Source organism: Pelodiscus sinensis, chromosome 28, assembly GCF_049634645.1.
Source record: "Pelodiscus sinensis isolate JC-2024 chromosome 28, ASM4963464v1, whole genome shotgun sequence".
NCBI lineage: Eukaryota > Metazoa > Chordata > Testudines > Trionychidae > Pelodiscus > Pelodiscus sinensis.
The window spans coordinates 4573756-4594503 of NC_134738.1; the positions used below are offsets into that span (position 1 = coordinate 4573756).

At 64.3% G+C, this 20748-nt stretch overlaps 1 protein-coding gene across 25 annotated transcripts in view; it reads right to left on the minus strand.

Moving 5' to 3' along the window:
• The window catches only part of LOC102463425 (calcium/calmodulin-dependent protein kinase type II subunit beta), a 125523-nt gene that overhangs the window by 23931 nt on the left and 80844 nt on the right, over positions 1-20748 (minus strand). For 10 of the 25 annotated variants that reach the window (XM_075911097.1, XM_075911109.1, XM_075911096.1 and 7 more), the window contains 3 exons: positions 15235-15309; positions 1487-1527; positions 224-295 (listed from right to left, as the gene is read on the minus strand). In XM_075911097.1, the coding sequence (XP_075767212.1) occupies positions 224-295; positions 1487-1527; positions 15235-15309 (188 nt within the window). The remainder of the gene's footprint in view (positions 1-223; positions 296-1486; positions 1528-15234; positions 15310-20748) is intronic. The other 15 variants (XM_075911103.1, XM_075911102.1, XM_075911107.1 and 12 more) reach the window with 3 other exon arrangements.

Genomic DNA, 20748 nt, shown 5'->3' on the forward strand with positions numbered 1-20748 from the left:
GCCTGGACCGGGGCTGGGCCATTCAGCCCCCCGTGTGTGCCCACGGGCCCTGCGCAGGCCGGACAGCCCCCCCAAGCGCCCGCCGGCAGCTGGCTGAGCAGGGAGGCAGTGCCCCGTGGGCATGGCCCAGAGCGGGCGCTGGGGGGCACAGCGGGGGCACCGCTCAGTCCCTGGGGCGGGGGGCTCAGGGAGAGCTGTGGGGCGGGGACAGAGGGAGCCCTACCAGAGCCGCTGGAGGCAGGGTTCCCTTCGGGCTCGTGACCCCGGCGCTGCCTTTGCTGCTGTTCGTCTGCGGCTGGAAAGGAGAAACACACCGGAGCTGCCACAGCCTGCCCCATGCAAGCCGCCCTCGCGCCTCCGCCCCCGGCCCCGGGGCAAGCCGGGACGCTGCGCGACGTGGCCAGGCCGTGGGGCAAGGGCAGGAGCGCCAAGGGCCTCTCTCGGCCACGGGCTGGGCACAGGGAGCTGGGGAGCTCACGGGCAGCTCTGCAAAGCTCAGCCGGAGGGTTGAACTGTGGCTCCAGGCCCTCTGAGCGGTGCCCCCCCCAGCCCGGCTCCCCACAGCCCGGCCCAGCAGGAACCGCCCGCACCCCAGCCCCCCACAGCCCGGCCCCCCACAGCCCGGCCCAGCAGGAACCGCCCGCGCCCCAGCCCCCCACAGCCCAGCCCAGCAGGAACCGCCCGCTCCCCAGCCCCCCACAGCCCAGCCCAGGAGGAACTGCCCACGCCCCAGCCCCCCACAGCCCAGACCAGCAGGAACCGCCCGCGCCCCAGCCCCCCACAGCCCAGCCCAGGAGGAACCGCCCACGCCCCAGCCCCCCACAGCCCAGCCCCCCACAGCCCGGCCCAGGAGGAACTGCCCACGCCCCAGCCCCCCACAGCCCAGCCCCCCACAGCCCGGCCCAGGAGGAACTGCCCACGTCCCAGCCCCCCACAGCCCAGCCCCCCACAGCCCAGCCCAGGAGGAACTGCCCACGCCCCAGCCCCCCACAGCCCAGCCCCCCACAGCCCGGCCCAGGAGGAACTGCCCACGTCCCAGCCCCCCACAGCCCAGCCCCCCACAGCCCGGCCCAGCAGGAACTGCCCACGTCCCAGCCCCCCACAGCCCAGCCCCCCCACAGCCCGGCCCAGCAGGAACTGCCCACGTCCCAGCCCCCCACAGCCCGGCCCCCCACAGCACAGCCCAGCAGGAACCGCCCGCACCCCAGCCCCCCACAGCCCGGACCCCCCACAGCCCGGCCCAGCAGGAACTGCCTGCACCCCAGCCCCCCACAGCCCGGCCCCCCCACAGCCCGGCCCAGCAGGAACCGCCCGCGCCCCAGCCCCCCACAGCCCGGCCCAGCAGGAACTGCCCATGCCCCGCCCCCCACAGCCCAGCCCCCCACAGCCCGGCCCAGCAGGAACTGCCCACGCCCCAGCCCCCCACAGCCCAGCCCGGCATTTCCCGGCCCCCTCAGGGTCGAGCCGCCAGCCCAGCACTGCTCACCTTGGTGCCGTCGGCCTTCTTGTTCAGTAAGCTCTTAGCTGCTGCGGGGGAGGGAAAGGACGGGTTAGTGGGGTCCCCCCTCACCAGCGCCCGGCCGGAAGCCCGCACCCAAAGGGAGAGCGCCAGCTCCCCTTCCCCCGCCGCCAGGCCGCCTCCGCGCCCCGGGAGCCCCCCTTGGCTGCCTTGAGCAGACGAGGTGCCGGGGCTCCCGAACAGGCAGGCGGCCCCGTGGCTCGGCCCCTGGGTGCCAAGCGCAGACACTGGGCGGAGGAGCCAGCTGCCCGCGGCCTGTTCTCGCGCTCGGTACCAGCGTGAGCCGCCCCTGCCCTGACACCAGCCGGGCTCCGCACGTCCCCGCCTCCAGCAGGCCAGGCCACGGCCGAGCCGTCCCACGCAGGGTCCCTCCGGCAGCTGCCCCCCGCCAGCCAGGAGCTGCCCAGCCAGGCTGCACCTGGGCATCCCGCAGCTCAGCACGACCCCCTTCTGCTCACCCTCCCCGGGCCAGGGGCTCAGCCTTGCTGCCAGCGGGTTTAAGGGACTAGCCCAAGGCTACTCCTGCAAGCAGAGGGTGCGCTGGGACCGGAACTCTAGGGTGATGGGCGGACCCGGCTCTAACCACTAGCCTGCACTGCCCAGGCTCCAAGCCCCTCAGTGTCAGTCACAGTCTTGGCATCGATGGCTCTGCCCCAGCTGGGATCCAAGCTGGCGGGATCGCCCTGCCCCTGGCTTCCTGATCCTCCCCCATGCCCCGGCCTTGGCCCCCTGCTCCGGACCCTTCCTCCAGGGCATGTTCTCTGTGCTCTGCTGCTCCCCCTTCGCCTCCCTCCCGGCTCCCAGCCCGCATGCCGGGCGCCAACAATGGGCCCGTCTCTGAGAGCAGAGGAGCCGCCGTCTGACGGGGGGGGGGGGGGGGGGGGGGCCTGGCAGGGCGGGGGGAACTGAGGGTGGGACACACCAGGGTTGTGAGTCGGGATCGAGGGGCACGGGCAGGGTTGGGGGGTGGGGGGGGATAGCAGGGGAGGTGGATCGAGGGGCACAGGCAGGGTTGGGGGGTGGGGGGGGATAGCAGGGGAGGTGGATCGAGGGGCACAGGCAGGGTTGGGGGGCGGGAGGGGGATAGCAGGGGAGGTGGATCGAGGGGCACAGGCAGGGTTGGGGGGCGGGAGGGGGATAGCAGGGGGAGGTGGATCGAGGGGCACGGGCAGGGTTGGGGGGGATAGCAGGGGGAGGTGGATCAAGGGGCACGGGCAGGGTTGGGGGGCGGGGGGGGATAGCAGGGGAGGTGGATCGAGGGGCACAGGCAGGGTTGGGGGGCGGGAGGGGGATAGCAGGGGAGGTGGATCGAGGGGCATAGGCAGGGTTGGGGGGCGGGAGGGGGATAGCAGGGGAGGTGGATCGAGGGGCACAGGCAGGGTTGGGGGGTGGGAGGGGGATAGCAGGGGAGGTGGATCGAGGGGCATAGGCAGGGTTGGGGGGCGGGAGGGGGATAGCAGGGGAGGTGGATCGAGGGGCATAGGCAGGGTTGGGGGGCGGGAGGGGGATATCAGGGGAGGTGGATCGAGGGGCACAGGCAGGGTTGGGGGGTGGGAGGGGGATAGCAGGGGGAGGTAGATCGAGAGGTATGGGCAGGGCTGGGGGGCAGGACGGGGATAGCAGGGCAGGTGGGCTGGGATCGAGGGGCACGGGCAGGGCTGGGGGGCAGGACGGGGATAGCAGGGGGAGGTGGGCTGGGATCGAGGGGCATGGGCAGGGCTGGGGGGCAGGACGGGGATAGCAGGGCAGGTGGGCAGGGATCGAGGGGCACGGGCAGGGCTGGGGGGCAGGACGGGGATAACAGGGGAGGTGGGCTGGGATCGAGGGGCACGGGCAGGGCTGGGGGGCAGGACGGGGATAGCAGGGCAGGTGGGCTGGGATCGAGGGGCACGGGCAGACCGGGGGCGGGCGGGGGATACAACAGGGGTTGTGCGTTGGCCTCCAGGGGCCCGGGCGGAGGTGCTTGCGGTGAGCCCAGGGCTGAAGCCGGGGGGTTCCCTGGCCACGGCTGGGGTGCAGGGGCAGGGCTGTGGCGGGGCGAGATGGACCCGCACGCGCTCACAGGCACAAGCCCTGCCGGCCGCCCATCGGCCCTCGCCGGCCCAGAGGCTCCGGGGGTCCCAGCGGGCGCTGCTGCCCTGCCCCTCGCCCAGCCAGCTCTGAGGCGCGCCCGGGCGGGTTGCTTACCTGACAGAAAGGTAGAGGAAAGCGAGAGACAGGCGGGGCAGAGGAGAGAAGAGACAGAGGTTGGTTGAGGCGGGGAGCAGACCCGGGGCTCCGAGAAGGAAGGGCTCACTCACGCCGGGGGAGGCCTTGCACAGTCACACGGGGGGGGGACGATGCCACAGCCGTCAGACAAGCGCCAGTGTCGAAAGACAGACCGTCTCCTGGGCCCCCAGCCAGCCCCCTCCTCACTCCAGCCCCTCGCCGCCCCCGCAGGGCCGTGCCCCCGGGCGCCCCTTGCTCACAGCTGGCGTTCAGTCTGGCTTTGCCCAGCAGCCCCTGTCCGGACAGCTGGCCCCGGGCCAGCCCGGCGGGGTCTCCTGTCACTCTGCCGTGCCCGGGCTCTTGCCACGTTCACGCTGCTGGGGCTACCGGCCCCTGGCCGGACTGGCAAGGGACAGGCCAACGCTCCAGCCCCGCGGCACTGGGGGTGGCAGCCGCTGGCCCGCGCCAGGCACATCGGCCTGAAGGATCCCAGGGTCCCTTCCGGCCCCAGCCGATCCGGGCTCCTTCGGCCTCCCGTCGGCGGGCAGGAGGCAGCTCGTCGCTGAACCCAGAGAACCCAGCTTGCTCCTCCCGGGCTCGGCAGCGTCGGTCCCTGGGCCGCGCCCTGTCCCAGGGGCATGAGCCCGACCGCGGTGGCTCCGGAGCGCTCTGGTGCTGCTGGCAGAAGGCACCAGGCGGGAACCCGCAGCCCGGCGTGGCCAGGGGCCGGGGGCCGGGCGAGGCTCTGTCTGGCGTAGCCCCACGCCAGGCCAATGAGCCCCCTGTTGCTAGAAAGGCCCCGGCGCTGGTGAGCGCCCCTCGCCGCTGCAGGAAGAGGGTCAGAGGCGTGGCCTGCCCAAGCTCCCCAGAGCGCTGGGACCGTAGCAGGGAACAGGGGCCAGCCCCCCCCGCAGCCATCGTGCTCCCCCAGCACACGGGACAGCAGCTCTCCAGGGCTGGCGCCTCCCCGGGAGCTCGGCCAGGCAGAGCCTTGCAAATGGGGCCGGGGGGCTGCCTCAGCCCCCGCGGGAGCCCTGCCTGCAGCTGGGGGGGCCGGTCTGGCAATCCTGGGGCCTCCTGCAGGCCTGTGTGCAGTGAGCTCCCACCCCCGCGGGGGAGGAAGTGGCCGTGCCAAGGGGTCTTGCTTGGACCCTTGACGCTCTTCTGAGGGTAACCCCGCCTGAGAGCGGGGCGAGGTCCCCCCAGCCCAGCCGGACTCTGGGGTCTCCAAAGCTCGTGCCCCAGCGGACACGCCCATCCCCCCACACAGCACACGTAGAGTGAGGGGCCTGGTCTCACCCGGGAGCTCAGAGCCGGGCCCAGTGCGGCCGGCCCAGAGCACAGTGCCCCTCTGGCCCCCCAGCACCCTCGGCCGACAGATTTCCCAAGGCCCCTTCCCTCCAGCTGGCCCAGGACTGGAGTTAGTTTCCGGAGGCTCTGGCTTGGCAGGGGGTTCAGCTTGGGGGAGGTGACGCCGTGGGTCCCTAAGGGTATGTCTACACTACCCTCCTAGTTCGAACTACCTAGTTCGTGCCACGTGTAGCCGCGCGGCACGGGGTTCGAACCAGCGGGGATTTAAAAATGCGCCGCCCGGCTTATGCAAATGAAGCCCGGGAAATTCAAATCCCAGGCTTCATTTGCAATTGCGGTATGCCTACATTACCCTCCTATTTCGAAATAGGAGGGTAGTGTAGACATACCTAAGGGAGGAGGGGGAGTCAGGGGACGGCCACACCTCAGACCCAGCGCTTGGGCGGCCACAGACAACGGGGCGCTGTGGAGAAAGGGGGCAGGCCGGGCCGTGACCCCATAGTCTCCGGCCGAGGAGGCTGCCAGCCCAGCAGGGTCTCCTGCCTGGAGGGCGGGCAGATCTGAGCATCAATGGCAGAGCCTTGTGCAACCCGGGCACGGCCTCGCCGGGGATGGGGGGATGGAGCAGGGACAGGGCAGAGATGCCCCTTGTGGCCGCAGGGGCCAGACACCCCTTGCAGCGGCTCCCTGTGCCTCGGAGGGTGTCAGGCCAGGGCAGAGGGACCCCAAATCAGAAACCGGCCTGGCGTAGAGCCAGCAGCAGCCAGGCCTATGTCAAGCCGCTGCCTCAGAGCCGGAGCGGCTGGGGGGGGGGGGGCGCGGCGCTGGGCGGGCATGGGGGGGAGGCTGTGGGCCCCCCGGAGAAGAGGGGCCGGTGGGACCCTGTTTACAAGCATAGCTCCGCCGCGCGGTGCAGGGCTGCAAAGGGGGAGCGGCGACCCAGCCCCACACGGCCCGGGGGGGTCTCTGCTGTGGCGGGCTCGGGCCTGTCTGTATCTCATCCAATTGCCGTCCTGGGCGGAGGTGGCGCTCTACGGCCCGGGCCGCGCTGTCGAAGGCCGGGGACCGTTATCTGCCAGGCAGAACCGGGCCGCTCCAGGCCGACGCCAGAAACCTCCCGGCTCAGCAGAACCTGCGCAGGGGCTGAGGGCTCCGCTCCCTTCCAAACTCTGGGCCCTTCTCCACTGCCCAGCCCCGGCGCGTCCCTCCGCAGGGCCGAGGTGCCAGCTTCCGGGGGCCGGGCGGGGAGCTTAGAGCCACGGCTGGCAGGCAGGAGGGAAGGAAGGAGCGTCCAGAGAGGACGCCGCCGGTGGGCGAGGGCTGGGCCAGCCAGCCAGGAATTTCTTTGGAAAACCTCCGTGCCGGCGGGGCAGGCGCATCACAGCAACTTGCCGCGAGAAGCCATCGACGGGCACGCGCCAGCGACCTCAGTGTCACGGGGGCAATTCGGGATCGTTTCATTGTAGCCCCTGTCCTGCCCCCCCGTCACCCAGGCCCCTCCCACTGCCCCTGGCTGCTCCCACGGGCCCCCCCGCGCCCTGCCAGCCCTGGGGCCCGGTCTGCAGAGAGGTGGGCAGCGTGGGCCCCAGGCCTGCAAGGGGAGCTGGCGCAGGCCGGGCCGGTCAGTATGCCGCATGCAGGGCCAGCGCCAGCACACACAGCACGGCGCCCGTCTCCGAGACACCGGGCAGGGCCGGAGCATGCACGGGCCACACAACCACATGCATCGTTCGCCAGTTCAGCCTGCAGGCAGGGGCAGGAGCGTGGGGCGGGGCAAGCAGAGCACCAGCACTCACCAGGACACACCACAGGGACGGCGGTGGCGTGGGGGGAGCCTGTCTCCTCTCTCTAGCCTGACAGCCCCAGCCCGCTCCGGTGCCTTGCCCCATCAGCGCCTCCAACGCCCCCCAGGTTCCTTCCCCAGCACTGCTGAGCCCCCAGGCACCGGAGTTTGACCGGCGCCTCCTGCCGGGCTTCGGGTCCCGCGACCCGCCTGCTCCCAGACTGCGGAAGTCAGGACAAGCCACTACACGCCAGGCAGGGGGCTGGCCCACGGCTCTTCATCGAGCCTCCCCCCAACCGTCTGCTAGGGCGCTGCCGAGATCAGTCCGCGTCCCTTTACCCTCCCTATGGAGACAGACCGGGGCCCTCAGACTAAGGGCAGCCCCTAGCGCACACGGCTGCCAAAGCCACCTCTTCCCTCGGCCGCCAGGCCCGGCCTTACTGACACAGACCATGCAGCTGCGTACGGCATCCAACAATCCGGAGCACCGCTAGGTCTCAATGTCCACCCACCCGCCTCTTCCCATCCCTGGCCTGCGGTTCTGCCTCCTCCAGAGAGGAGCTCGTAACTTCCCAAAGGCGGCCCGAGCTGTGAGCAGACCATGGCACCTGCAAGCGAGCCTGGCGAGTGGGAATGAAGCCACTTAACAGGCATTGGCCACTCCAGGTCTAGCCTGTCGGCGTCCGACTCTCCGGGGTCAGTCGACCGGACCTTCTGCTTTAAAGCTATTTCATCCGGGTGTTGCTGAGGATGATAAAATCCCAGCTCTGCAAAATCTATTGCCCCCCCTGGGCTGCCACTGGGTGCAGGGGATCAGGTTAATAGCACTGCCGAGAGCCCCTCACCCCCAAGGACAGCCCTGGCCAGCCTGTGCCAGAGCCGTCAATCTCCATCCGCCCTACGCTCAGCTGCCCTGAGACTTCGCCCAAGGAGGGAGGCCGGATGGGCAGGGCAGCGACTCGCCGGACCAGCAGCGGCGGGACAGACATGCCAGTAGAGCAGAGCTAAAGGGGTTTCAGGGCAATGAGGGAGGCCTGCTCGCGAGGCCAGGGCACTGCCAGCTGAGGAAGTCTGGGTTGGATAAATGGCCTGTCGGGACAGAAAGCTGCCCGGATGGACGGGCCCAATGGGCCGTGATCAACGGCTGGATGTCTGGCTGATCAAGCGGAGTGTCCTGGGGTCGGTGCTGGGGCCAGTTTTGTTCAAGATCTTTATTAATGCCCCAGCGGAGGGGAGGGGTTGCACCCTCGGCATGTTCAATGACACTAAGCTAGGGGGAGAGGTAGACACGCTGGAGGGCAGGGATCGGGTCCTGGGTGACCTAGACCCATTGGAGGATTGGGCCCAAAGAAATCGGATGAGGTTCAACAAGGCCAAGTGCAGAGTCCTGCCCTTGGGACGGAAGAATCCCAAGAACTGTTACAGGCTGGGGACCCACTGGCTAAGCAGCAATTCGGCAGAAAAGGCCCTGGGGGTTCCAGTGGACGAGAAGCTGGAGATGAGTCACCAGGGCGCCCTTGTAGCCAAGAGGGCTAATGGCATATTAGGGGCATTAGGAGGAGCATGGCCAGCAGATCCAGAGAAGTGATTATTCCCCTTTATTCGGCCCTGGGGAGGCCACATCTGGAGTGTTGAGTCCAGTTCTGGGCCCCCCACTATAGGAAGGATGTGGACGCATTGGAGAGGGCCCAGCGGGGGGCAACCAAAATGATTCGGGGCCTGGAGCACATGACCTACAAGGAGAGGCTGAGGGATTCGGGCTTGTTCAGTCTGCAGAAGAGCAGAGTGAGGGGGGATTTGAGAGCAGCCTGCACCTCCCCGAAGGGGGATCCAAAGAGGCTGGCGAGAGGCTGTTTTCAGTGGGGGCAGGTGGCAGAATGAGGAGCAATGGGCTCCAGGTGCAGGGGGGGAGGTCTCGGTGGGATATTAGGAAAGCCTAGGCGGTGGGGAAGCGCTGGGCTGGGTTCCCGAGGGAGGGGGTGGAATCTCCGTCCCTAGAGGGGTTTATGCCCCGGCTGGACCAAGCCCTGGCTGGGAGGATGAACTGGGGCTGGTCCTGCTTGGGGGGGGGAGGGGGCTGGACACGAAGGCCCCCGAGGTCCCTGCCTGCCCTGGGATTCTCTGAGTGTCAAACCTGCGCCCCCTGGTGGCTGCTCTGGGCACAAAGCACGGAGACTGCCTGGCCGGCCCAGCCGCCCCTTGGCCCCTGGACACAGGGCGCCTCCTGCAGGAAGGACCAGGGGCAGAGCCAAGCTCCAGGTCTCACGTGCACCAAGAAAGGGTCCCGCCCCCTGTGACGTAGTGGGGGTATTGGGCTGCTTTCTATGCTGGCTCTGTGGTAACCCCACTGGCTGCTGCCGGTACCACGGCCCAGAAGGACAGGGAGTGAGACATTATGCAAAGAGGGTCTCAACCTGTCTGACCAGCTACCCCCCAAGGAAACAAAGGAAGGTGGATGCTGCCCTGGCCGGGGGGCAGGGCTGGAGGAGAGTGAGTTAGTTTTTGGTCTGGAAAGCAGGGGAGAGGGAGCTGGGGAGGGGGGCCGGGACTGAAGGGTCCAGCTACCCCCATCTCAAGGGGGGCTCTGAGGCCTCTTAGCCCCAGTTCCTGTAACCGGCTGACATCTGTGCTGTGCTGTATCCTGGAGAGGCAATAAACTCCCTCTGTTCTACCGGCTGGTGCAGTCTGTTCGTGCCCTTTCAGGGGTGCAGGAGACGGGGGACCCCAATGCGCCGTCACACTGGTGTCAGGAGCGGGATGCACTGCACCCCGTGGATGGAGCTTCCAGTGGTGAGCGACAAGGCGCAGTAGAAGCAAGAGCCTGGTAGCCAGGCGTGCTGGAGACAGAGCGAAGCGGTTCCTGGGAATCGTGGGGCGCCGCAGCACTAGACTGGTGAGTCTGCACTGAGGGGACCAGCGGGCAGATGGCCTACGCCCGACTCTTGAAGGCAGAGCTGGTGGGGCTGTGCAGAGAGAGGGGCTTGCCTGTGCAGAAAGCAACCAAGGCCCAGTTGATTGCCCGGCTGGAAGAGAATGACCAGCCACAGGGCCAGGATCTTGTCCCCAGGGGGAGCAGCCAGACCCCCCCTGAGGGTGTGTCAGGCTCAGAGAGGGGGAGGAGCTCTGGAACCCACCGGAGAGATGAGGCAGCTTCCCCCAGGAGGCCTGCAAGCTGTAGCCCATCTAGGGCAGGGGCCAGCCCAGCGGAGCTGTGGCGGCTGGAGATCCAGCTGTGGATCAAAGAATTGGAAGTAGAGGATCGAGAGAGGGACCACCAGGACCGAGAGAAGGAGCGCCAAGACCGAGAGAGGGACCACCAGGATCGAGAGAAGGAGCGCCAAGACCGAGAGAGGGACCACCAGGATCGAGAGAAGGAGCGCCAAGACCGAGAGAGGGACCACCAGGATCGAGAGAAGGAGCGCCAAGACCGAGAGAGGGACCGCCAGGATCGAGAGAAGGAGCGCCAAGACCGAGAGAGGGACCACCAGGATCGAGAGAAGGAGTGCCAAGACCGAGAGAGGCAGCGACAGCATGAGTTGGCCATGGCAGAGCGGAGAACCAGCAGGGCCCTGGCTGCGCTGAATGCGGATGGGCCCCAGGGTCCCGGGGCTGCCAGGCGCTTGGAGAGGCTCGTGGTGGCCCAATTGAAGGACATGGGTGACATAGACGGGTTCCTCAGTGCCTTTGAGGGGGCCTGTGGACTGCAACGGGTCCCCCCAGCTGACTGGCTGCAGGAGCTCATCCCCGCGCTGAACCAGGAGGCAGCCGGAGTGCTCAGTCAGCTGGAGGACCTACAGCCAGGGGATTACAACCGAGTCAAGGAGGCCCTGCTGCACAAGTTCGGGCTGACCCCCGAGATGTACAGGAAGAAGTTCCGGGGGATGCAGAAGGAGCCACGGGAGACCCATGTGGATCTGGCCTCCCGCCTGGCGCAATACTGCCGCAAGTAGGTGTCTGGAGTTGGAGCCCAGACCACAGAGGAGCTGCTCAGGGTGTTCATGATGGAGCAGTTCTATGAAGCGTGCCCACCCAAACTGAGGCTGTGGCTCAAGGACCAAAGACCAGAGACCCCCCAGGAGGCTGGGAGACTGGCAGATGAGTTCACGGAGAGCCGGTCCGGGTGTGAACGGGAGTCCCGGAGAGAAAGGGAACCACGCAGAGACCGGATCTCGGATGAGCGACGGAGGGAGTCAACTACGAGGCGAGCCCAAGAGACGAGTCGTCTGCGCCCCAGAGAACCAGCCAGGGCCTGGACAGAGACAGCCCAAAGGGGCCCGCAGGGACTAACTTGCCAGCGCTGTGGGCAAAAAGGCCACAAGAGGGCTCAGTGCACCAGGTCCCAGGACCGGGGACTTTCCAGGGTTAACTGGCTGGGGCGGGAGGAAGGGCAGGCTGCCCCAGAGGCAGGGGCTGGCCGGCAAACCTCAGCTCAGAGAGAGGGGAAGGATGCTCAGTGCACCTCCCCTGGGAGGTCTGACCCTCGGGAGGCGGATTTCTCCATGTACCGGGTGGGGGCAGGACGGCCCCTGCGGAGCGAGTGCCTCATACCCCTGGAGGTGGATGGTAGGAAGGTGACGGGCTTCTGGGACACGGGGGCGGAGGTGACGCTGGCCCGATCCGATATAGTGGCCCCAGAGCGGATACTACCCCACACACAGCTGACCCTGAAGGGCATAGACGGGTCCCCGTTTAAGGTGCCTGTAGCCAGGGTGCATCTGAAATGGGGGGCCAAGGAAGGTCTCAAGGAAGTGGGGGTGCACCCGCACTTGCCCACCGACGTGCTGATGGGGAATGACCTAGAGGAGTGGCCCCATGAATCCCAGCGGGCTCTAGTCACTACCTGGAGCTAGAGCCAACGAGGGGCTGGCAACCTGGATCCAGGAGAGGCCTCCCGACAGGGTCCTCGAGGTACCATCACGGTGGACACGGGGTCCAGCCAGTCTGGGACTCCGGACCTAGGCAAACATGGGGAGCGGGTCCCAATCCCTGCCTCAGCGGCTGAATTCCAGGCCGAGATGCAGGCAGACTCCTCCTTGCAGAAGCTGAGGGATCAGGCTGGCCTCCGTGCAGCTCAGCCCCTGGGGGGAGGTGGCCAGGAGAGATTCCTGTGGGAGCGGGGATTCCTGTTCCGGGAATGGCTTCCCCCCAGGAAGGTGAGGGCATGGGGGGTCCAGCGGCAGCTGGTCGTCCCCCAAAAGCATCACCTCAAGCTGCTGTATTTGGCCCACGATGTCCCCGTTGGGGGCCACCGGGGGATCCGGAGCACCCGGCTGAGGCTGCTCCAGCACTTCTACTGGCCGGGGATATTTGCGGACGTGCAGTGGTACTGCCGGTCCTATGACTCCTGCCAGAGGGGCGGGAAGGCCCAAGACAGTAGGAAAGCGGCTTGGGGGTCTCTACCCCAGATAGAGGACCCTCTGGGCTTGCTGAGAGAGTTATGGGAGGGGAAGACCCCCCTGGATGGAGCGTCGGGTGTGGGAGCTGCCCTGGCTGTCCAGAGAAGGCTCGCTGGGCTCATGGCCCCGGCCCGAGAGACCCTGGCCAGAGATCAAGGCCAGCGGAAGGGTGGGTGCGACCACAGGGGACAGGCCGGTGCCAGTCGCCCTGGAGCGGGGCATCGAGTGGACAGAGGGAAGCCAATTCATGTGGGGCCTCGCCGCGGCCGGCCCGAGTCAAGGGGAGCACCCATGGCCCAGGGCGGGTTCCCACGCAGAGGACCCGAACTTCCCTAGGTCACGAGCGGAGTGACCCTGCTCAGTTCGCTCTCGGAGGGGGGAGAACTGTGACGTAGTGGGGGTCTCTGGCTGCTTTCTATGCTGGCTCTGTGGTAACCCCACTGGCTGCTGCCGGTACCACGGCCCAGAAGGACAGGGAGTGAGACATTATGCAAAGAGGGTCTCAACCTGTCCGACCAGCTACCCCCCATGGAGAGAAACAAAGGAAGGTGGAAGCTGCCCTGGCGGGGGGGCAGGGCTGGAGGAGAGTGAGTTAGTTTTCGGTCTGGAAAGCAGGGGAGAGGGAGCTGGGGAAGGAGGCTGGGACTGAAGGGTCCAGCCACCCCCATCTCAAGGGGGGCTCTGAGGCCTCTTAGCCCCAGTTCCTGTAACCGGCTGACATCTGTGCTCTGCTGTATCCTGGAGAAGCAATAAACTCCCTCTGTTCTACGGGCTGGTGGAGTCTGTTCGTGCCATTTCGGGGGTGCAGAAGACGGGAAAACCCCAACCCCCCATCACACCCCCCTTGCAAGCCCCTTGCGGAAACAGACGGGGGGGCCCCACAAGCCCCTCTGAGTGGCGCAGAAGGCAGAACCTGGCTAACTCGGCAGGGCTTTTGAAAACGAGAGAGGCTCCTAAATCACTTGGCCACTTTGGTCAATTTCATTGAGCCCCATTTTCAAAAGTGCCGAGTCTTGCTGAAACTGAACGGCCCCCACAGCCCAGAATCTCAAAGCCTAATGCCCATTGCAAACAGTGGGAGACAGGCTCCTACACCCCTTGGAGAATCAGAGACCTAAGTGACTTAGGAGCCTTGCTAGAGATTATCCAGAGGCTCCGTTAAGCCATGACCGGGAAGTGGGGGGTGGGGTGGGCGTGCACCAGACTCACTTAGTCACACTGGGGTGTTCCTTGTGTCATCGCCCCTGGAACTAGCCCCCCAACAGCCAGGCAGGGGCTGCCCCTGGACCCCGGCACAGTGGGATCCCTGAAAGGCACTTTCTTCAGCTCCAGGCAGGCCCGGCCCTCGCCTCCTTGCCTTCAGGGACCGATCGCGAGGGCCTGCGGGGCCCATGCAGGCCGGCGGCGTGGCTGCCGTGGGGGGAGGGGAAGCGTGCCCCCCCGGAGCGTACAGTACGGCAGAGCAAGGGCAGGGCAGTGGTTATAGCTCCTGGGGCGCCAGGCGCACAGCTGGGACGGGCTTGTCTAAGGGGATTGGCACCGCACTGACCATCCCCCAATGCAATCCGCGCAGGATTGAGTCCGGAGCCCACCTCCCCCGCCAAGCCCCGAGTTCAGACCCCCCCCTCCCCGATTTCACGAGAGCTGCTCCGTGCTGTGTGAGACCAGGGCAGGGCTCCAGCTCGGGCCAATGGGAACCTAGAAGCCAGCGCTGAGCGCGGCTTGACCAGGACACGGCGAGGACGTCACCTCCCCATCGCTGCCTTTAACGCCACAGGAGCTGGCTCGGACTGCAGCCAGGAACCCAGACGCCGAGGCTCCAGGCCACCTGGCTGACTAATGAGGAAACTGAGGCACGGAGGGCTGCCTAAAGTCATGAGGAGACGTTACCAGTAACGTTTTCAAAAGAGTGAAAGCCAAAGGGATTTAGGCACCTCTCAGTAGGCCTAAGGACCTAAACTCCTTTGCAAACCTGGCCCTGTGTCACTTGGGAGCCTATACCCCAAAGGGCTTTCAACGAAAGCTGGTCTCCTTTGAATGCCTACGCCACTTCTGAGAATAGGACACCGGCGTCTCAATCACTTAGGCTAAGATGTTACTCCAAAACTCTAATGAAGTAGGCCCCGTAGGAATCCTTCCACGCCTGGCTTACAGTGCCCGTGCTGCCCTGGCGCCCTGCACTGCACATAAACACAGCCGGGCGGCCATGACATGGGCTCCAGAGCCATTTGCCCTCCTCGCCCCCCCGGCACGGTCGGCTGGGGGGCATTTCCAGTGTAGATGGGCCCTGGGTTTCTCCCCCTCCGATCCCCGTCGCCGTCTGTGACTACGACCCAGGGTCTGAGTTCGCAGGGACGTGAGGCCCAAGTTCAGGAACTGAGAAGGGCCCCGCGGGGCCACATCAGACCAGGTCCCTGGCAGCAGCCCGCCCCCCGCACTTGCGAAGAAATGAGCAGCACAGGGAACTCCCTGAGTGAGCCACCCCCGGGTCCAGTCCCTGCTTCAGACGGTCAGAGGGTAGGGACAGCCGGAGCACGGGGTCCCCGTCTGGCCCGTCCGCCAGGAGCTCAGTGAATTCTTTTGTGAACCTCGTACACGTTTGGCCTGACAACATCCCTCAGCCAGGAGTTCCACAGGTTGTAGTCCTGCCTGCTGCTAGCCTGAAACCCGCTGTCCTTTCATGTCTGCAGGGGACCCCTTGTGCTCATGTGATGTGAAGGGGTCAACACCACTTCCTGCTCCCTCCCGCCACATGGGCCTGATCTTACACCCCCATCGCAGGCATTTCTCTCCCTAGTGGAACAGCCCCAATCTTTTGAAACTCGCCTTCAGCAGAAGCTGCTCCAGGGTCCTAACCAGTTTTGGCACCTTTCCCAAGGCTCCTTTTTAACTCTCTTCCCCTCCCTGACATTTAAAATCTCTGCCGGTTTCGGGGTGTGAATGAGGACGAAGTTGCATGCGCTCAGTTTGCTGGGTGGGGAGGGGAAGCGGGGAGGGTCCCTTCAGGACACGTCTACCTTGTTCCACCAACCCCATGGTGGCACCGGAGGCGGCTGCAGACATTGTGGCGGGAGCGGTGGTCTGTCTGCCGACTGTCAGCACCGGGGTAGGAACCAGAGGGACAGGAGGGGGGACAGAGAAAGACAGTGAGAGGGAGCGAGACAGACGGAGGGCAGGAGAGAAAGGGAAAGAGAAGACAAAGGAAGCAGAAAAAAGATCCGAGTTAGAAGTTGAGATGGAGAGGTGAGATTGCTGGGAGCGGAGCCCCGTTCCACACGCCCCACGGGGCGGCCGGTCTAGAGCCTCGGCTGGGGGCACGCCCGCACTGCAACCCCAGGGCAGCCGCAGCTTGTGGGAACCCCTGAGCTGGTGTTACCCTCTCCCCCTGGCTGGATTTCTGAGCCTGAACTTCTACAGTGCAGTTGTCTGGCCCCGCACAGGCCGGCCACGGGGGCGAACCGCCGGAGACGTTCCCTTGTGCCCACGAGGAAGCTACGTCGGCAGGGGGTGCAGGGTCCTCCCATCCCCCCCGGCCTGGGAGCATCGCTGGGACATCAGGGCGCATTCTGGAATGGATGGGGGCTGGGGGCCAAGGCTGAGCTCCCCCAGCCCGCCAGGGACTCTGGACCCCCATGGGACAGTCCGTGGCTGCTTGTCTCCTCGTCTCTTTCTTGCCCCACTGGCTCAGTGGCATTTGGCCACGAGCCTGGAAAGCGGAGTTCTGGGTCTGGGTGCCACTGAGCACGGTGCCGGCGAGCCACGGCCCCTGGGGGTTGCAAAGGGTCCCGCGGGAGGATCGGCACTGCTGGCTCCCGCCCATTCCCTCGTAGCTATCGCCCCTCCCGCCTCCAGGCAGGAGCGCTGGCCCAAGGCTGCCTGCTTCAGCTGAGCTGGGTGCCAGCCAAGACCGGGAGAGCAGGGCCTCGCCTGCCAGCCCCCTTCCCTGCTAGCAGGAGATCTGGAGCAAATCGCCTGGCTGTGAAACTGACGAAAGCAGGATTGCAAGGGCGGTAACAGACACGGACCCAGCCTGCCCCACACCAGGCACCTGCGTTTCCACAGCTGCCCAAGGCCTCCAGCCCCGCGCCCAGGCAGCTCCTAGCCGGTGTTCCCAGTGAGAGCGAGGGGTCCCTTGCGCAGAGCTGGCCGGGGCACCAGGCATTCCTGCGCCAGGCGGCAGGGCACACGGCTGGCCTGGCACCGGTGAGATGAGCTGCGTCGTTCTCAGCCCCCCGTGGCCCAGCCAGCGGCTCAGGAGCAGCTGTTGCCCTCGGAAGCCAAGGGGGCTGGCAGGGAAGGAGCCACGCACATGGGATGGGCCGCGCACCTCACACCGGGGCCACGCGATGGGGCTCGCTGCTCCGCCGGGCGCCCTGATGGCAGAGCTGGGTGGGCAAAGCCCCTTGGCAAGCCGGGCTTTTACTAGGCTCACTTCCAGTGCTGGGGGTGCTGTGAGCCCAGGCTGCACCCCTGGGGACCGGCAGCCCCCATGCAGAATAGGAAGGGATGCAGGAGGAGCCCTGGGGGACTGCAAGCTAAATACACGTCCGCAGCGGGGCGCCTGCAAGAAGCGCCCTCCCTCGGGGCGAACGGCAGGAGCGCCGAGAGATTGAGGCCCGTCTCCCGCTCCACACGACGCTCGTTAGGCCTCAGCTGGAGTCCTGTCCAGTTGTGGGGCAGTGCAGGGGGCCCAGTGGTTGCTGCCGCCCTACCCCCCCGGAACCCTCGGAGGTCGGGGTGCAATGGGGGAGAGGGCGGGGCACTGGCAGGAAGGGGCAGGGCTTGGGGACCAGGGCGGACACGGTCCCCGGGTGCCAGGACTCCAGGACCAGAGAGCAATTGTGCCGGGAATTGGAGAGCCCTGGTCCGGGGGCCTCTCGAGGCCTTTCCAGTCCTAGGAGCCAAGGCTTGCTTGGAGTTTACGTAGCGCTGGGGGGCAAGGTGTCACGTTACTGAATTTGAGGGAAGCAGCCAGGTCACTGCTGCACCCATGGGGGGGGTGTTGGCCCCACAAATGGTATAAAAGGGGGCCATGTGAGGTGTTGAATAGAAGCTCACTGTCTGCTGATCCTGTGTACGCTATTTGTGTGATTGTGTGATGTCTGTGTGTGTAGTTAGGAATCTGTAATCTGTGTGGATACTGAACATTTCTCTGCATGTGGTTGAGCATTGGGCAGAGCCCAGCCTATGGACATGCTAATTAGCGAGGCCCTGTGGGACAATGACACTCGATGGGCCAAGGACACACCTAAAGACTGAGGGCTGCCAGCAGGGAGCACAGGGATAGGCCGCTGGCCAGGTGACCTGCTGCAGCCAAGAAGAGACCAGGAAGGGGGTATAAAGAGGCCATGTGATGGACTTCATTTTTTGGTACTCAGCTCAGCACTTCATCCCAGAGGCAGCAGTGCAGGGATTGAAGAGCCAGGAAGACCTGTGAACCCATCCTGATCCTAGGATGCACAACAAGGACTTTTAAGCCAGCAGCTGTAACATCTCTGCTAGAGCCTGCATCGAGGACTGGCAGATTCGATGCATGTAATGTACTATCCTTTAACAACCTTACCCTCATGCTTTTCTATATTGTAGTAATAAACCTTTAGTTGTTAGATTCTAAAGGATTGGCTCAGCGTGATTTGTGGGTAAGGTCCAGAGGGTAAATTGACCAGGGATCTGTGGCTGGTTTCTTGGAACCGGACAGAACTTGTTCGGGGTAGGTGGGATTGGGTTCTAAGATCCCCCCGCCGGTGTATGAGGCCCGGGGCCATCTGGGGCACGGATATTGCTGGGGTGTTGGAGGGGTTTTACTCGTGAGGCTTCAGGCAGGCTGCGGGAGCGCTCGGTGTGACTGGTTTGTGGCCTGTTTGGAGAGGTCACCAGTCTGGGGGCTGTAAGGAGCCCCGGATTTGAACAATTCGCCCTGAGCAGACACCCTCAGCTGTGTCCAGACCGGCCCGGTCCGTCACAGTGGCATAGTCGGCAGGATCCACAGATCTTGGTCAACTGTGGTTTGGATCAGGACCCCACACTATCTAAATTTTATTTTTGGTGTTGAGAGTTTGGTTGGTTAAAGAGCCGCTGCGATGAGCCAGGGACTATATGAGAGTCTGGGCAAAAGTTCTCTGAAGGATTTGTGCTCGGGGAGAGGCATTGTCTTTAGGAAGAGGGCCTCTAAGCTAGAACTGGAAGTGTTGTTACTAGCCAGAGATGTGGCTGAAAGGGAGCAGAAGCGAGCCAAGGAAGCTGCTGAAAGAAGGCAGATGAAGAAATTGCTAAGAGAAAGCAGGATATGGATCGGGAACTTGAGATGAGAAAAGCAGAACATGCAGAGAGAATGGCAGAGCATGCAGAGAAGATGGCCCTAGCCAAGGAGGAAAATGCTAGACTTGACCTCCAACTTAAGAGACTAAAAGAACAAGAGAGACTGTATCCTCCTGAAGGTTCAATGTATAACTCTGTGGGTATGCGGTGTGCTTATGATATGGCAGACGTGTTTTGCCCAGCTGATGTGATGACCCAACCCCAAAGCATGTGTGGATGCAAACCTTTTGTGTTACCTGTAGCTAGCAGGGAGGTTTGGGAAGGGGGTGCATGTGGCTATGGAAAGTTTCCTGGAGCTGGTCAGTCTTACTGTAACCAAGGGGAAAGTGTCTCTACATGTGTGTCTGTGGCAGATGGCTGGGTGTCTGTGCAGGGGGGCAGAGAGCCTGTGAGTGTGGGACCCAAGGGCCTGTCTGATGCCTCAGAGGTGAGGTTGGAATCAGAAACAGGGCAGGAAGAGCCCAGAAATCAGGGAAATGTTTCTCTGGGGCAGTCTGGAGTGGCTGGCCAGAGCGAAGTTTTAGTTGAAGAGCAGTTGGCTGGTGAGGTTTGTGAAATTAAACCTGCACAAGCTGAAAGTGAGTTGTGTGGAGAAGCACAGTGTGTGCAAGCTGGCAATTTGGCTGGTGGAAGTAGCAGTGGGGCAGTGAAGGAAGCTGTCTCAGAGTCTAGCTGTATGCCTGAAATTAGCCAGGGGTGTTGGGACAAGGGAGAAACTGTCTCTGGTTGTCTGTCTGTGTGGGGGGAAGAGTTTCTTCCTGTGTCTGAGGAAGGTGCCCCACAGCCTGTGAAGGCTGAGAGCAGGGCTGTTGTCCCAGAGTTGGGTCTGGATACGGCTACGGCCCAGGAAGGGGGTGGCCCAAGGTTTGTGTCTGCTGGGGAGAGGGATGAGGTGACTCAGGTAGAGTCAGTCAGTGTTTTACCAGAACCCCAGAGATCAGACAGTGGTGACCCTGATATTGTGCCTGATGCTGCTGTGTTGCTGGAAGAGGGAGGAGTGACTCTGTGGAACCAGGGTGAGCCCTTAGTCCGGGCCCAAGGAGAGAATGAGGGCATGTTAACTCTGGAGCCTAATGATGGTGTGGAAGTTTACAGCCATCTAGAGAGCTTCAAAGGGAGAAAAGGTGCCTCTGACCTTGTCTCTTGTGAGTCTGTCTGTGTGCCTGAGAGGGGATTGTCTGTGAATCCACCGGAGGGGCCAGGGATGACTCAGGGAGTAAGGGAATTGCAGGAGGAGTTGGTTGGGGCTCAGCAGGGCAATGCTGCTGCAAAGCCAGAGAAGAGTGAACTGTTGCTTAAGGAAGCTCATAGGGAGGAGAGTCCTGGCAGTGCTTGTAGCAAGCAGGTTGCAGTAACTGAGAGAGGTGACGATGCCTGGCTTGGAGAAGGCATTCAGGAGAAAGCTCTGCCTGTAAAAGGCAGCAGCTTGGTGTGTGAGGCACTTGTTTCAGTGCCTTATGGGCAGAATTTGTCTGTTAGCAGTGACTCCACTGAATCGGGTTCAGAGAAGCCCAGTGTGGATGGTGGTGGAGAGGTCTCAGAGGGACTGAGGGTTGTTCCAGAGGAGGCAGGAACATCCAGAGAACTGGAGCAGGCTGCTAACCCAGTGACTGTGGGTGACCAGCTTGCTGGGAAGTCAGTGTGTGGGGGACAGGATTGTTCCCAGGTGAATGAGGAGAGTGGGAAGTTAGTGTCTCAGATTCAGGAGAAGGGCTGGGTAGCTAAGTATGCAGAGCAGAACAGCTGTGTGGTCACTCTCCCTAGGATGCAGGAGATGGCAGTTATGCTCCCATCTCTGGACACGGTGGACACTCATAATCAATCAGGGAGGTTGATATCTGGTTCCATGTGGAAACAGAGGTTAGAGAGGGACAGAGGAGAGACTTGGGAGTCTACAGCTTACTGCTGTTACCCCACTGAGTGGGGGAAGGGGGAGAATTCCAGGGCCATTGTGAGCCAGGGAGTCACGCCCAGCCAGCCCTTTGACTTGGTCAGGCCAGAGGTTTCAGGCCTGGAGCCCAGAGGACAAGGGGGAGGGGCAGGACTTGCTTTGGCCAAGAAAATTTGCAGGTTAAACCTGAAGGGCCAAAACTGCAATGGTGTGGGGCCAGAGAAGGGGCCTGACGGAGAATGTCAGTATACACCTGATATAGGATTGTTCTTGTTACTGATGTTAATTCTTGTAACCAATGTGTTATTGTTGCAGAGAATTG